Here is a 16,582-nt window from a genome sequence, read left to right as displayed (position 1 = left end):
AAGAGGATTCCTGCGCCTCCCAAATCCCGAGTCTGTCCCTGCCCCTCCCCCACCATGTACCCGCCGCCATTGACCATGAGGACACGGCCGGAGACCCCACCGATGACGTCACATCCGCCTCCGCCGGCCTCACCACCTCCACTTCCAGTTACAACGCCTCACACACCACCCTCCCCGCAGCTGCTGCCGCCCACCCCGATGCTCCAACCGCCCCGCCCATGGCCGACGCCGACGGACCCCGCCCACGGCCGACGCCGACGGAACCCCGCCCACGGCCGACGACCTCATCGCTCCGCCCACAACCTCCACAGCCTGCAACCCCAGATAAGGACAGATTTCCATTGATAATGGGAACTGCAGAAGCTGGAGAATCCGAGATCATAAAATGTGAGGCTGGATGAACACAGCAGGCCCAGCAGCATCTCAGGAGCACAAAAGCTGACGTTTCGGGCCTAGACCCTTCATCAGAGAGGGGGATGGGGTGAGGGTTCTGGAATAAATAGGGAGAGGGGGGGAGGGAGACCGAAGATGGAGAGAAAAGAAGATAGGTGGAGAGGAGAGTATAGGTGGGGAGGTAGGGAGGGGATAGGTCAGTCCAGGGAAGACGGACAGGTCAAGGAGGTTGGATGAGATTAGTAGGTAGGAGATGGAGGTGCGGCTTGGGGTGGGAGGAAGGGATAGGTGAGAGGAAGAACAGGTCAGGGAGGCGGAGACAGGTTGGACTGATTTTGTGATGCAGTGGGTGGGGGGGAAGAGCTGGGCTGGTTTTGGGATGCAGTGGGGGGAGGGGATGAACTGGGCTGGTTTTGGGATGCGGTGGGGAAAGGGGAGATTTTGAAGCTGGTGAAGTCCACATTGATACCATTGGGCTGCAGGGTTCCCAAGCGGAATATGAGTTGCTGTTCCTGCAACCTTCGGGTGGCATCATTGTGGCACTGCAGGAGGCCCATGATGGACATGTCAACTAAAGAATGGGAGGGGGAGTGGAAATGGTTTGCGACTGAGAGGTGCAGTTGTTTGTTGCGAACTGAGCGGAGGTGTTCTGCAAAGCGGTCTCCAAGCCTCCGCTTGGAAGACAGCCGCACTGAGCCCTGCCGCATCTTCACCATCCCCCCAGACCTCCCACTGACTGAGGACGAATGGTCAGTCCTAAGCAAGGGGCTCACCTTTGTCCCCCTACAACCACACATCAACGAATACCAGTCACGATTGGACATAGAGCAGTTTTTCCGCCGTCTTCGCCTCCACGCCTACTTCTTCAACCGGGAGCCTAACCCTCCCTCCACTGACCCCTTCACCCGCTTCCAACACAAGTCCTCCTCCTGGACACCACCCCCATGCCTCCTACCCTCCCTCGACCTCTTCACCTCCAACTGCCGTCGAGACATTAACCGTCTCAACCTCTCCACCCCTCTCACCCACTCCAACCTCTCCCCCGCAGAACGGGCAGCCCTCCGCTCCAACCTCAACCTCACCATCAAACCCGCAGACAAGGGTGGCGCAGTGGTAGTATGGCGCACTGATCTCTCCATCGCCGAGGCCAGACGCCAACTCTCCGACACCACCTCCTACCGCCCCCTCGATCATGACCCCACACCCGAGCACCAAACCATCATCTCCAACACCATTCACGACCTCATCACCTCAGGGGACCTCCCACCCACAGCCTCCAACCTCATTGTTCCCCAACCCCGCACGGCCCGTTTCTATCTCCTTCCCAAAATCCACAAACCCGCCTGCCCTGGTCGACCCATTGTCTCAGCCTGCTCCTGCCCCACCGAACTCATCTCCACCAATCTGGACTCCATTTTCTCCCCTTTGGTCCAGGAACTCCCCACCGACATCCGTGACACCACCCACGCCCTCCACCTCCTCCAGGACTTCCAATTCCCTGGCCCCCAACACTTCATCTTCACCATGGACGTCCAATCCCTATACACCTGCATTCCGCATGCAGATGGCCCCTAATGGGGTGGCCATGGGCACCCGCATGGGCCCCAGCTATGCCTGCCTCTTTGTAGGTTACGTGCAACAGTCCCTCTTCCGCACCTACACAGGCCCTAAACCCCACCTCTTCCTCCGGTACATTGATGACTGTATCGGCGCCACCTCTTGCTCCCCAGAGGAGCTCGAACAGTTCATTCACTTCACCAACACCTTCCACCCCAACCTTCAGTTCACCTGGGCCATCTCCAGCACATCCCTCACCTTCCTGGACCTCTCAGTCTCCATCTCAGGCAACTACCTTGTAACTGATGTCCATTTCAAGCCCCCCGACTCCCACAGCTACCTAGAATACACCTCCTCCCACCCACCCTCCTGCAAAAATTCCATCCCCTATTCCCAATTCCTCCGCCTCCGCCGCATCTGCTCCCACGATAAGACATTCCACTCCCGCACATCCCAGATGTCCAAGTTCTTCAAGGACCGCAACTTTCCCCCCACAGTGATCGAGAACGCCCTTGACCGCGTCTCCCGCATTTCCCGCAACACATCCCTCACACCCCGCCCCCGCCACAACTGCCCCAAGAGGATCCCCCTCGTTCTCACACACCACCCCACCAACCTCCGGATACAACGCATCATCCTCCGACACTTCCGCCATCTACAATCCGACCCCACCACCCAAGACATTTTTCCATCCCCACCCCTGTCTGCTTTCCGGAGAGACCACTCTCTCCGTGACTCCCTTGTTCGCTCCACACTGCCCTCCAACCCCACCACACCCGGCACCTTCCCCTGCAACCGCAGGAAATGCTACACTTGCCCCCACACCTCCTCCCTCACCCCTATCCCAGGCCCCAAGATGACATTCCATATTAAGCAGAGGTTCACCTGCACATCTGCCAATGTGGTATACTGCATCCACTGTACCCGGTGTGGCTTCTTCTACATTGGGGAAACCAAGCGGAGGCTTGGAGACCGCTTTGCAGAACACCTCCGCTCAGTTCGCAACAAACAACTGCACCTCCCAGTCGCAAACCATTTCCACTCCCCCTCCCATTCTTTAGATGACATGTCCATCATGGGCCTCCTGCAGTGCCACAGTGATGCCACCTGTAGGTTGCAGGAACAGCAACTCATATTCCGCCTGGGAACCCTGCAGCCTAATGGTATCAATGTGGACTTCACCAGTTTCAAAATCTTCCCTTCCCCAACTGCATCCCTAAACCAGCCCAGTTCGTCCCCTCCCCCCACTGCACCACACAACCAGCCCAGCTCTTCCTCTCCACCCACTGCATCCCAAAACCAGTCCAACCTGTCTTCACCTCCCTAACCTGTTCTTCCTCTCACCCATCCCTTCCTCCCACCCCAAGCCGCGCCCCCATCTACCTATTAACCTCATCCCACCTCCTTGACCTGTCCGTCTTCCCTGGACTGACCTATCCCCTCCCTACCTCCCCACCTATGCTCTCTGCACCTATCTTCTTTTCTCTCCATCTTCGGTCTGCCTCCCCCTCTCTCCCTATTTATTCCAGAACCCTCACCCCATCCCCCTCTCTGATGAAGGGTCTAGGCCCGAAACGTCAGCTTTTGTGCTCCTGAGATGCTGCTTGGCCTGCTGTGTTCGTCCAACCTCACATTTTGTTGTGTTGAATTTTAATTGCTTTACAAGTGAAAAGAGAACAGTGCTTCAACAAGTAAGGGGAAGCAAGGGATTTGGAATTTTTTTGAGGGACTTGCAACTGAAACTGCCGTCTGTCTCTGTTGTATTATCTCTCCCCATTTCAATGGTACCCACATCAATCAAGAATTACAAGCATGCTTATGGGGTAGTTGTGAAGTCCTTCACATTATGCGAATGGCCTTTATATTGGAACTAGGCCCAAAATGATACAGTGATATCCCGACATAGTGAGAGAGATAAAGGACCTGTTGAAAACCATCTACAGTGGGGCTGCACAATACAGCAGAAGGAGAGGCTAGTCAGACTCTCACAACAGTGAAATACGAGGGTACAAAATGTAATGATGCAATCGACTACACTTCCATTGTCTCCCTTCCTTTTTCTGATAGAGAAATATAATGATTTTATCCTGTCATCACATTGGCACACTGACCAATATGGACTGCACACTGACGTGAAGAAAAACATCTCAAATCAATACATGAACTGAGGCGGGATACAAGAACAAACTGAGAAAGGGAGTAAGCTGAAGGTTGGAAATTGTAAGTAAAATTGACAAACTCCCAGACGAGACGGGGTAGCAGCATAAATGATGTCATCAACTTCCCAGAGAGTGTGTCCAGGGTGGGGGCCAGAGTTGGACTGGAACTCGGAATATCCTTACACCACAGAGAGATGGGCACAATTTGTACCCACGTGGGTACTCATGGCAACCCCTTTGATTTGAAGATGAAGATGTAATATATGCCTGTTTACTTCCTCCCTCCTCACTATCCAAGGCCCCAGGCACACCTTCCAGGCGAAGCAATAATTTACCTGGATGTCACTCAATCTGCACGACCCTATTCGCTGCTCACAATGTGGTCTCCATAAGACCATAAGACATAGGGGTGGAAAGTAAGGCCATTTGGCCCATCCAGTCCACTCCGCCATTTAAATCATGGCTGATGGACATTTCAACTCCACTTCCCTGCACTCCCCCTGTAGCCCTCGATTCCTTGTGAGATCAAGAACGAGGAGACAAAACACAGCCACGTAGCGAAACATTTACATTCTGCCCGTAGAAATGACCCTGAGCTTTTAGTAGCCTGCTACTTCAGCACACCACCCTGTACCCTGGCCGACATCTGTTTCAAGCATGCGGCACCGCTCCAGCGAAGCTCAGTGTAAACTGGAAGAGCAGCATCTCACTTGGGACCTTGCAGCCTATAGTACTCAATATCGATTCAATAATTTTAAGGGAAGAGCACCTTTCTGCACGTCCTTACCACAAACCCTGTACACATCAGGCCGTGTCACCACATGGGCTCCATCCCAAACATTATCAGCCACTAACGGTCCTAATTAGAAGTTATTCGCTCTCCCGGCTGGCCTTTAACCGTTCCTGTGTCTGCTTGTTTTTCCTCTCTATGTCGGCTCCATCTTCACCTCTCATTTACTCTATCCCCCCACCACAATATTTAGCCATTCATGTTGAAAAGGTTTACAGGGACATTGCTGGGGTTGGAGGGTTTGAGCTTTAGGAACAGGCTGGGACTATTTTTTCCCCCTGGAGTGTCGGATGTTGAGGGGGTTGCCTTATAGAAGTTTATAAAATCACGGACAGGGTGAATAGCGAAGGTATTTTTCCTGGGATGGGGTGGGGGGGGGGGGGGGGTCCAAACATACAGGGCACAGGTTTAAAGGTGAGAGGGGAAAGATTCTAAAAAAGACCTGAGGGGTAACTTTTTCATGCAGAGGGTGGTGTGTATATGGAAGGGGCTGGCAGATAAAGTAGTCAAGGCCTCTACAAGTACAACATTTAAGAGGCATCTGGATGGGTATATGAGTAGGTAAGGTTTAGAAGGATATGAGCCAAATGCCGGCAAATGGGATTGGGTCAGATTTGGATGTTTATGTCAACGCGAATGAGTTGGACCGAAGGGTTTGTTTCCATTCCTCGTGACTGTCACTGGATATGTATCAAACTTTCCCCAGCTACCATCAGTTCTGAAGAAGGGCCACCGGACCTAAAACATTAACTCCGATTTCTTGCCACAGATGCTGCCAGGCCTGCTGAGTTTCTGCTTCTGTTTCGAATTACCAACCTCTACAGGTCTTTGGGGTTATTCCTTGTGGTGGAAGAAGGGATGTTATGCTTTGGGTATGAGGTTCTGGTTTAGGTTACATCTGGAGTACTGCGTTGGGACTATTGTTCTCCCTACTTAAGGAACGATGTAATTGCCTTGTTGGCAGTTCAGAGTAGAATTACCAGTCTTATATCTCAATGAGGAGGTCCCCTTTTGAAGTAAGATTGGACAGGCTAGGCTTGTAGCATTTGGAGTTTAACGACTAAAGAGGTGACATGACTGAAACATAAGATATTGACGAGCCTTCCCAGTGTAGAAATAGAGAGGATGTTTCTCCTCATGGGAGGATCTAGAACTAATGGTCACTGTTTAAAACTCAGGAGACACTTCTTTGAAGCAGAGATAAGGAGAAATATTTTCAGAGGGTTGAATACTTTACAAGTCTCTTCCTGGAAAGGTGATGGAAACCTATTCCTTGTATTTTTTAAAGTTTTGCATTAAGAAATGGGGTGAAAAAGCAAGAATGAATGTGGGTCTAGCTTTTAAAAATATACACAAGTAAATTAAGAATGGATTTCATTTATTTATTTTCCAATATGACAAAATAAACACATTCTGAATGGTACTCCACTGTACATTCTACGGGTATATCCTCTGATTAATTCCATAAATGGCAACATAGGAGAGAACCAGTCAAAATTAAGAGGACAGACATTGTGGAAGTTTCCTTCACTTTTTTTTAAAAAAGTTTAGCTCCCAGAGGAGTATAACATTTACAAGCAGAAAACTGGAGTACTAAAATAAAGAGGGAGAGCGAGAAAGACTGATCTTCAGTTGAAATAAACTTTGCGAGTCACTTCACAGCTTAGCGAGCACAGCTTCGTGTGGGAACACAGCCTGGCTGTTGTGGTCGAAAGGAGCACAGTGTTCTGGCGTCAGCTAATCGAATCCCTGCCAGTCACTTTGCTCGGAATCGTACTCTGGTTCTGAGCCTACGCATTTGACACCTTCCAGCAGCATCGGGGTTCCATGCAGACGGTCTGAAATACAAGGCAAGAGGACAACAGGAGATTCACAAACATTTGCACAAACTGGTCATGACCCTGCATCCTGCCACATATACCTGGAGAAATATCATAACACGTGTTGAGATAACAGTGTGGAGCTGGAGGAATACAGCAGGCCAGGCAGCAGAGGAGCAGGAACACTGATGTTTTGGGTCTGGGCCCTGTTGAGGAAGGCCTTTCTGCCCATCATCTTTCTGCTGGTTCTGTGAAAGGAAACACCTGCATTCCTGTCTCATGCTCAGTTGCAACTTAGGGATGTCTCCAAGCATGATGCAGCCAATTGGGTATTTTTGAAATGTGGTCACTGTTGGTAATGTAGAAACGGGTCAGCCAATCTGTAACAACGTGGTAATTCACATGGGGTCTTTTGCATTCCCCCTTTGAGTACCGAAAGCGCCCTGATGTCTCAGCTGTAAGACAGTACCTCGGAGAGTGCTGCACTCCCTCTGTGCTGAACTGGACAAACAAATTTGGTGGCGAGACTCTTAAAATGTAATGGCAGCTTTGAAAAATACTCAGTTAATATTTTGGGTCCGGTGACCCTTCCTCAGGATTGTTCTGCATCATTTTTCTGCTGGTTCTGTGAAAGGAAGCAATTAGCTCTGACCTTTTCTTCACAGATGCTGCCAGACCTGCTCAGCTTTTCCAGCAACTTCTGTTTTTGTTCCTGATTTATAACATCCACCTGTTCTTTACTTTTTATAAGTTCTTAAACATTTTTTTCCCCCCAAACAAAAGAAGCCATTATGCATTTCAGACTAGCACTGTTAAACTTGTCTGATTATAAAATAGTCTTATGGCTTTATAAATCTCTTGAAGATTTTGCCCCAGGTATCAATCCTTTTGTTTTGAATCCTATTTGATCATTCTTAACCCCCATGGTAGATAAACTTCCCTGATAAACATCAATAGGTTTCTGGTCACAGGATTTGAAAGCAGATTTCCTTCTCCACAAAAAAATCTTGGAAATAAATGGAAGATTGACTTTTCAAAGCTCCAATCTGCAAACCAGTCACAGCAACAAAATGGGCCTTAAAAGGCCACAAGGAAACGCACACAAAGCAGTGGAGTGCATTACGAAACATAACACTACTCTAAAGCAAAGACGCATATTGAACGTGGACAATGCCACACACAGTACTTCTGCGTGCTTCAAACAAAAAAATTATATATAGGCTGGAGACCAGTGGAATCCTGAGTTACAAAATTGGGCCATGCTTGAGAAAAGGGAAGACACAAATATCCTCAGGGAGGTCTCTAACATACAAAAGGATTTGACAGTTTGAAAAAGGTGCTTCAGGTATTTGTGTACCTCATTTTGAAGAGAGTTTGCGCCTCAGAATTTCACATGCCCTGTGTATACAATGTTGTGACACTGCCTGGCAATCTGCTGCAGATCTGCAAACTGCACTCACTTAGAATCACAGAATCCCTGCAGTGTGGAAGCAGGCCATTCAGCCCAGCAAGTCCACATGACCCTCTGAAGTGTATCCCGCCCCATCCCTGTATTCCTGCATTTCCCATGGTTAATCCACCCAATTTACACGTCCCTGGACACTATGGTCATTCCACCTAGCCCACACATCTTTGGACTGTGGGAGGAAGTCAGAGCACCTGGAGGAAACCCATACAGAAAGAGAATTTGCAAACTCCACACAAGTTAGCTGAGGCTGGAACTGAATCTGGCGCTGTGAGACAGCGTGCTAACCACAGAGCCACAGTGCCATCCACATGGTGAAGTGGAACTAAGCAGCTTTAGATGACAAACCTCGGTAGATAATAAGGGGGAACTCAAAGAAATGGCAGAGACACTAAGTCAATATTTTACCTCAGTTTTCATAGTGGAGGGCATTGAAACTATCCTGACAGTAACAGGCCATGCATAGGTTAGAGAAAAGGAAGATCTCAGAGCAATTGGCATCACTGGGGAAAGTAGTACTGAACAGAATGCACCCTTAGTCGAAGGGTCAATAACAAGGCTGTGTAACTTTTAAGTGAAAGGCAGGAATTTCAGAGGCGATTTGAGGAAAAACATTTTCACCCAAAGAATTGTGGGGGTCTGGAATGCACTGCCTGGGAGGGTGGTTGAGGCAGGAAACCTCAACCTTTAAAAAAAAACTTGGATAAGCATTTGAAATGTCATGACATTCAAGTGTATGGACCTAGTACGGGAAAGTGGAGCTAGTATCATAGTGGTGTATTCTCGGCAGTACAGAGCTGATGGGCCAAAGTGCTTTTTCTGTTCTGTGCGATTCTATGATACAGAGCAAACAACTGGAATTAAAGGCCCAAAAATCCCCAGGATCCATTTTCAGAAAATTATTAGCGAGACATTTGGAAAGTCAAAACACAATCCAGAGTCAGAATGGTTTTATGGAAAGGCAAGTTGTGTTTGATGGATTTGCTAGAGTTGTTCAAAGTTGTAACAAGCAAAAAGTAGATAATGGGTGCCCCATAGGTATAATCTATCTGGGCTTCCAGAAGGCAATTTTTTGTCATAGATTTATACAGTGTGGAAACAGACCCTTTGGTCCAACTCGCCCACGCTGACCAGATATCCTAAATGAATTAAGTCCCATTTGCCAGTATTTGTCCCATATCCCTCAAAACTCTTCCTATTCATGTACACATCCAGATGCATTTGAAATGTTGTAATTGTACCAGCCTCCACCACTTCCTGTGTTAGCTCATTCTGTACATGCACCACCTTTGGCATGAAAAGGTTGTCTCTTACGTCCCTTTTAAATATTTTCCCTCTTACCATAGACCTACATACTGTAGTAATGGGATCTCCTACACAGGGTAAAAAAACCTTGGCTATTCACCCTATCCATGCCTCTCATGAGTTCCTAAACTCGAAGGTCATCCCTCAGCCTCAGATGCTTCAGGGAAAATAGCCCCAGCCTACTCAATGCCTCCCTATAGCTCAAACACTGCAACCTTGGCAACATCCTTATAAATATTTTCTAAACCCTTGAGCTTCACAACATCTCTCTTATAGCAGGGAGACCAGAATTGAACGCAGTATTCTATAAGTACCTGAACCAATGTCCTGTACAGCCGCAACGTGATCTCCCAACTCCTATACTTGAAGCACTAACCAATAAAGGCAAGCGTACCAAACACCTTCTTCACTATCCTCCCTACCTGTGGCTCCACTTTCAAGAAACTATGAACCTGCACCCCAAGGTCTCCTTATTGGGCAACACTCCCCAGGTCCCTACCATCAAGTGTAGAAGTCCTGCTCTGACTTACCAAAATGCAACATCTCACATTTATCTAAATTAAACTCCATCTGCAACTCTTTGGCCCAATGGTCCATCTGATCAAGGTCTCACTGTATGCTGAGGTAACCTTTTTTCACCGTCCACTGCTCCATCAATTTTGGTGTCATCTGCAGTCGTACTAACCATATCCCCTATGTTCACATCCAAGTCATTTATACAAACGAAAAGCAGCAGATCCTGGCACCAATTCTTGCAACATATAGCTGGTCACAGGCTTCCAGTCCAAAAAGCAACTCTTCACCAACACCCTGTCTCCTACCTTGAGGCCAATTTGATAAGGTGCTTACACAAAAGCTTAAAACACAAAGTAGGATCATGTGGGGTTAGGGATAACTTACTACTCTTTACGCAGAGAGTTGTGAGAGCATGGAATGCGTTGCCAGCAGCAGTTGTGGAAGCAAGGTCATTGGGGTCATTTAAGAGACTGCTGGACATGTATATGGTCACAGAAATTTGAGGGTGCATACATGAGGATCAAGGTCGGCACAACATTGTGGGCTGAAGGGCCTGTTCTGTGCTGTACTGTTCTATGTTCTATCTATGTTCTATGTTCTAAACTTGGATGGAGGGTTGGCTAACCAACAAGAAGCAGACAACCAGGATGAGTGTGTCTTTTTCTGGTTGGAAACAAGTAACTAATAGGGTACCAAGATAATAAAATGTGAGGCTGGATGAACACAGCAGGCCAAGCAGCATCTCAGGAGCACAAAAGCTGACATTTCGGGCCTAGACCCTTCATCAGAGAGGGGGATGGGGAGAGGGAACTGGAATAAATAGGGAGAGAGGGGGAGGCGGACCGAAGATGGAGAGTAAAGAAGATAGGTGGAGAGAGTGTAGGTGGGGAGGTAGGGAGGGGATAGGTCAATCCAGGGAAGACGGACAGGTCAAGGAGGTGGGATGAGGTTAGTAGGTAGCGGGGGGTGCGGCTTGGGGTGGGAGGAAGGGACGGGTGAGAGGAACAACCGGTTAGGGAGGCAGAGACAGGTTGGACTGGTTTTGGGATGCAATGGGTGGGGGGGAAAGAGCTGGGCTGGTTGTGCGGTGCAGTGGGGGGAGGGGATGAACTGGGCTGGTTTAGGGATGCAGTGGGGGAAGGGGAGATTTTGAAACTGGAGAAGTCCACATTGATACCATATGGCTGCAGGGTTCCCAGGCAGAATATGAGTTGCTGTTCCTGCAACCTTCGGGTGGCATCATTGTGGCAGTGCAGAAGGCCCATGATGGACATGTCATCTAGAGAATGGGAGGGGGAGTGGAAATGGTTTGCGACTGGGAGGTGCAGTTGTTTGTTGCGAACTGAGCGGAGGTGTTCTGCAAAGCGGTCCCCAAGCCTCCGCTTGGTTCCCCCAATGTAGAGGAAGCCGCACCGGGTACAGTGGATGCAGTATACCACATTGGCAGATGTGCAGGTGAACCTCTGCTTAATGTGGAATGTCATCTTGGGGCCTGGGATGGGAGTGAGGGAGGAGGTGTGGGGACAAGTGTAGCATTTCCTGCGGTTGCAGGGGAAGGTGCCGGGTGTGGTGGGGTTGGAGGGCAGTGTGGAGCGAACAAGGGAGTCACGGAGAGAGTGGTCTCTCCGGAAAGCAGACAGGGGAGGGGATAGAAAAATGTCTTGGGTGGTGGGGTCGGATTGTAAATGGCGGAAGTGTCGGAGGATAATGCGTTGTATCCGGAGGTTGGTAGGGTGGTGTGTGAGAACGAGGGGGATCCTCTTGGGGCGGTTGTGGTGGGGGCAGGGTGTGAGGGATGTGTTGCGGGAAATACGGGAGACGCGGTCAAGTGCATTCTCGATCACTGTGGGGGGAAAGTTGTGGTCCTTAAAGAACTTGGACATCTGGGATGTGCGGGAGTGGAATGTCTTATCGTGGGAGCAGATGCGGCGGAGGCGGAAGAATTGGGAATAGGGGATGGAATTTTTGCAGGAGGGTGGGTGGGAGGAGGTGTATTCTAGGCAGCTGTGGGAGTCGGTGGGCTTGAAATGGACATCAGTTGCAAGCTGGTTGCCTGAGATGGAGACAGAGGTCCAGGAAGGTGAGGGATGTGCTGGAGATGGCCCAGGTGAACTGAAGGTTGGGGTGGAAGGTGTTGGTGAAGTGGATGAACTGTTCGAGCTCCTCTGGGGAGCAAGAGGCGGCGCCGATACAGTCATCAATGTACCGGAGGAAGAGGTGGGGTTTGGGGCCTGTGTAGGTGCGGAAGAGGGACTGCTCCACGTAGCCTACAAAGAGGCTGGCATAGCTGGGGCCCATGGCCACCCCATTAGTCTGTAGGAAGTGGGAGGAGTCAAAAGAGAAGTTGTTGAGTGTGAGAACGAGTTCAGCTAGGCGGATGAGAGTGTCAGTGGAGGGGGACTGGTCGGGCCTGCGGGACAGGAAGAAGTGGAGGGCCTTGAGGCCATCTCCATGCGGAATGCGGGTGTACAGGGACTGGACGTCCATGGTGAATATGAGGGGTTGGGGGCCAGGGAATTGGAAGTCCTGGAGGAGTTGGACGGCGTGGGTGGTGTCACGGACGTAGGTGGGGAGTTCCTGGACCAAAGGGGAGAAAATGGAGTCCAGATAGGTGGAGATGAGTTCGGTGGGGCAGGAGCAGGCTGAGACGATGGGTCGACCAGGGCAGGCAGGTTTATATAGGGTACCACTGGTCTTCCAACTACTTATAGTCTATATCAAATGACTTGGATTGAGGGATAGAAAATTCCGTGGCCAAACACGCAGGTGACACTAAAATTGCAATTAAGAAATAATGAATGTGCAAATGATTAGGCGAATGGGTCAAAATGTGGCAGATGGAGGTGTTTAACATGAGTAAGTGTGAGGTTATCCATTTTGAAAGAATAAAGAGGCAACTGATTATCAAAATGGATAGAAATTTGAAGATGTTTTCGTGCAGAGGGATCTGGGTGTCTTTGTACATAAGTTGCAGAAAACTAGTACGCAGGTAAAGCGGGGAGTAAGGAAGGGAAATTGACTTTTGGGATTATTGCTGAAGAATTGGAGTGGAGACTGCATTTGGAATACAGCACACAATTTTGCAGTGGGATGCAAGTGTATTGGAGGCAATTCACAGAAGGTTGACTAGATTGATTTCAGAGATTCAAGGCTTGTCTTATGAAGAGAGTTTGTACAGTTTAGGCCTATACTCTCTGGAGTTTCGAAGAATGAGACGAGATCGAATTGAGGTATAAAAAGATGCTAAGTAGTGATTGACAAGGGAGATGTAGAGAGGAAGTTTCCTCATGTGGAGTAACCTAGAATGAGAGGTCATCGTTAAGATATGGGGTAGAAAATTCAAAACAGAAATGAGAAGAAATTTCTTCTCTCAAAAGGGTTACTAATCTGAAATTCAGTACCCCAAAGTGCAGTCAATGCTGGGACATTGAGTAAACATTGAGTTGGATTATTACATAGTAACAGGTTAAATGGTTATGAGGAGCACACTTGCCATTTTTGCCTGGGCTGACTGTGCCATTTGTCAGAGATAATGGGAACTACAGATGCTGAAGAATCCAAGATAATAAAGTGTGAAGCTGGATGAACACAGCAGGCCAAGCAGCATCTCAGGAGCACAAAAGCTGACGTTTCGGGCCTAGACCCTCTGAAGAAGGGTCTAGGCCCGAAACGTCAGCTTTTGTGCTCCTGAGATGCTGCTTGGCCTGCTGTGTTCATTCAGTCTCACACTATTATCTTGGAATTCTCCAGCATCTGCAGTTCCCATTATCTCTAAACAAAGGCTGGTGACTTCACATTGTGTCCAGCAGGTGGCAGTGTGGGCTGAGATAGAGACACTGAAATACACTCGAGACACACACACAAAATATTTGTAAATCATTTGTTTTGTATTCATTTACTTTCTCCCAGTGATGTTGAATTCCTTTTGGGGAATATTCAAGAGGTTGCAATGTTGCTGACAGGGTGATGTGGAGAGAATTAGTGTTGCCAGCACTGGTTAAATACATTCCTGGAAGCTTAAACATGTAACCCATACCCATCACTGGGTCACAAGCAGTAGCCCTGCCAGTGGCACCCCTGAACATATGTGATAAAATTTGTTTCAAAAATAACTAAGAAACAGCTCAATCAAATATAGGCAAGACATAAAACGCAGGGTTTGTCTCCAGCATTATTCCCATATAATTCACAGCTCTGGAATGCAAAGGTGATAAAGGACAGGGTCAGAGAGTAAGCCTTCAGGAATAGGCTGGCCAGAGGTGGCGAACATGAGAAAGGAGGAGCAGGAGTAGGATTTCCCTGACACATTATGCTGTAATGTTCTATTGAACTTACTTGGCCATTCAATAGGATCATGGTGCATCCATGTGTACCTCAAAACTCCACCTTCCCCTGCCCGTTCTCTCCCCTTTTAACCCTCAGCTCCATTGTAAACCAAAAACCTGTCTATCTCAGGCCTGAATACAATCCATGACCCAGCCAGGATACAGACTCCAAACACCAAATGATCTTCCAAGACGTTCTTCTTTGCCTCCATCTTAAAGTGGAGGCCATTTATTTTTATACTGTATACCAAGCTCTAGGCTGGCCCACAAAATGGGACATTATGTCTACTTTTTAAAATTCATTTGCAGGATGAGGGAGTCATTGGCTCGGCAGCATTTATTGCCCGTCCCTAATTGCCCAGAGGGCTGTTCAGAGTCAACCACATTGCTGTGGGTCTGGAGTCACATGTAGGCCAGACCAGGCAAGGATGGCAGCTCCCTTCCCCAAAGGACATTAGTGAACAAGATGGGATCCTCTAACAATGGACAACGGATTCATTGTCATTATTAGGCTCTTAATTCCAAATATTTTAATGAATTCAAATTCCACCCTCTGTAGTGGCAGGATTCAAACACAGGCCACGAGGATGTTATTAAGGTCTCTGATTAACAGTGCAGAGATAATACCACGAGGCCATCACCTCCCCAAGCTTGTGTCCTCGTATCTGAAAGCTGCAGTTGATTTGACTTCCAGCATACTCCCAGGGAGTGCATTCCAGATCCTAGGCACTCACTGCGAAAGAACAGGTTTCCTCAAGTCGCCTCTGCTTCTTTGGCTGATGGCAGATTTAAGGTAATTTCTTCTTGATTCTTCCAGGCAAAGGGAACAACTTCTCCATTGGACGTAGCCCAAAGAAGGTTCAGTGGACTGATCCGAGGAATGGAGGGATCATCTTATGAGGACAGTGTGTGAGGAGATTAGCAGGAAGCAGTGATCTGGTGGCATTACTACTGGGCTATGAATACAGCCACTCCGATAATGCTCTAGGGGCCTGGTTTCGATTCCTGCCATGGCAGATAGTAAAATTTAAATTCAATTAAAACAAAAAAAATTCTGTAAAACAGTGTGGAGCTGGATGAACACAGAAGGCAAAGCAGCATCTTAGGAGCCACACAAAAAAAAATTCTGGAATTGGGAGTCAAATAATGACCATGAATTGATTTTCAGGAAGAAAAACCCATCTGGTTCACTCATGTCCCTTAGGGACAGAAAATGCCATCCTTCCCTGGTCTGGCCTACATGTGACTCCAGACCCACAGCAATGTGATTGAGATAATACAGTGTGGAGCTGGAGGAACGCAGCAGAGGAGCAGGAAAGCTGACGTTTTGGATCAGGACCCTTCTTCAGAAGTATCTGATTGACACTTGATTGTGTTCTGGGCAATTAGTGATGGACAATAAATGCTGATCCAACCAGTGATGCTCTCATCCCGTGAAAGAGTTAAAAAAAAAACTGGGCCTCTGTTCATTAGAATACGGAAGAATCAGCAGTGATCCTGTTGAAACATACAAGATTTTTTAAGGGATTTGACAGTGTAGATGCAGAAAGGTTGATTCCCCTCTGGGAGAGGGCAGGACCAGTGGGCCTAATCTCAGAAAATGGGGTTCAGAATTATCAGATCAGCCATAAATCGCTCAGAATGGTGCAGCTGACTCGAAGGGCTGAATGGCCTACTTCTGCTCCTACATCTTCTGGTTTTACGGGTCAACCTATACCCTCCAGGTCCGTCATGATTTTGAACAACTCTTTCAAAATCATATCCACGACCTTATCACTGAGGAAAATAGTCCCGGTTTCTCCAGTCCAGCCACATCAAATTGAAGTTCCTCATCCCTTGAACCATTCCCATGGGTCTCATGGGCTTCACATTTTTCCTTCTTGTGTGGTACTCAGACAAGGACGCAAATCTCCAACTGAGCACAGACCACTGTTGCATGGACCATGGTTCATCAGGATTCCTTTGCTTTTATCGATAAGGCTTGGTCTCCCATTTTACTTTTTCAAATGCTTTTGTACATTGCTCTGTCATGGAGTCAGAGTCCCGCAGTACGGAGACAGGCCCTTCGGCCCAAACTGGTCCGCGCCGACCAAAAACATCCATCGCGCTAGCCCCGTATCTTTTTAAAGCTTTCCTATCCATGTGCCTTTTAAATGTTGTTTGTGTTCTGCCTCAACCACTTCTGCTGGCAGCTCATTCCATATGTGTGCCACCCTCTGTGTAAAAAAGCTGTCCCTCAGGTTCCCATGTAT

General features: G+C 48.4%; 1 protein-coding gene across 1 annotated transcript in view; it reads right to left on the bottom strand.

Annotated features, from left to right (window-relative positions):
- Window positions 1-6,256: 6,256 nt before the first annotated feature.
- Window positions 6,257-16,582, bottom strand: part of adissp (adipose secreted signaling protein) — a 98,382-nt gene continuing 88,056 nt past the window's right edge. Inside the window, exon 5 of the mRNA XM_048544455.2 lies at window positions 6,257-6,737. Within this exon, the coding sequence (XP_048400412.1) occupies window positions 6,637-6,737 (101 nt within the window). The 3' untranslated portion in view covers window positions 6,257-6,636. The remainder of the gene's footprint in view (window positions 6,738-16,582) is intronic.

This window comes from Stegostoma tigrinum, chromosome 1, assembly GCF_030684315.1.
Source record: "Stegostoma tigrinum isolate sSteTig4 chromosome 1, sSteTig4.hap1, whole genome shotgun sequence".
Classification (NCBI taxonomy): domain Eukaryota; kingdom Metazoa; phylum Chordata; class Chondrichthyes; order Orectolobiformes; family Stegostomatidae; genus Stegostoma; species Stegostoma tigrinum.
Note: the sequence above shows the minus strand (reverse complement) of the source record. Positions and strands in the feature narration are given on the sequence as shown.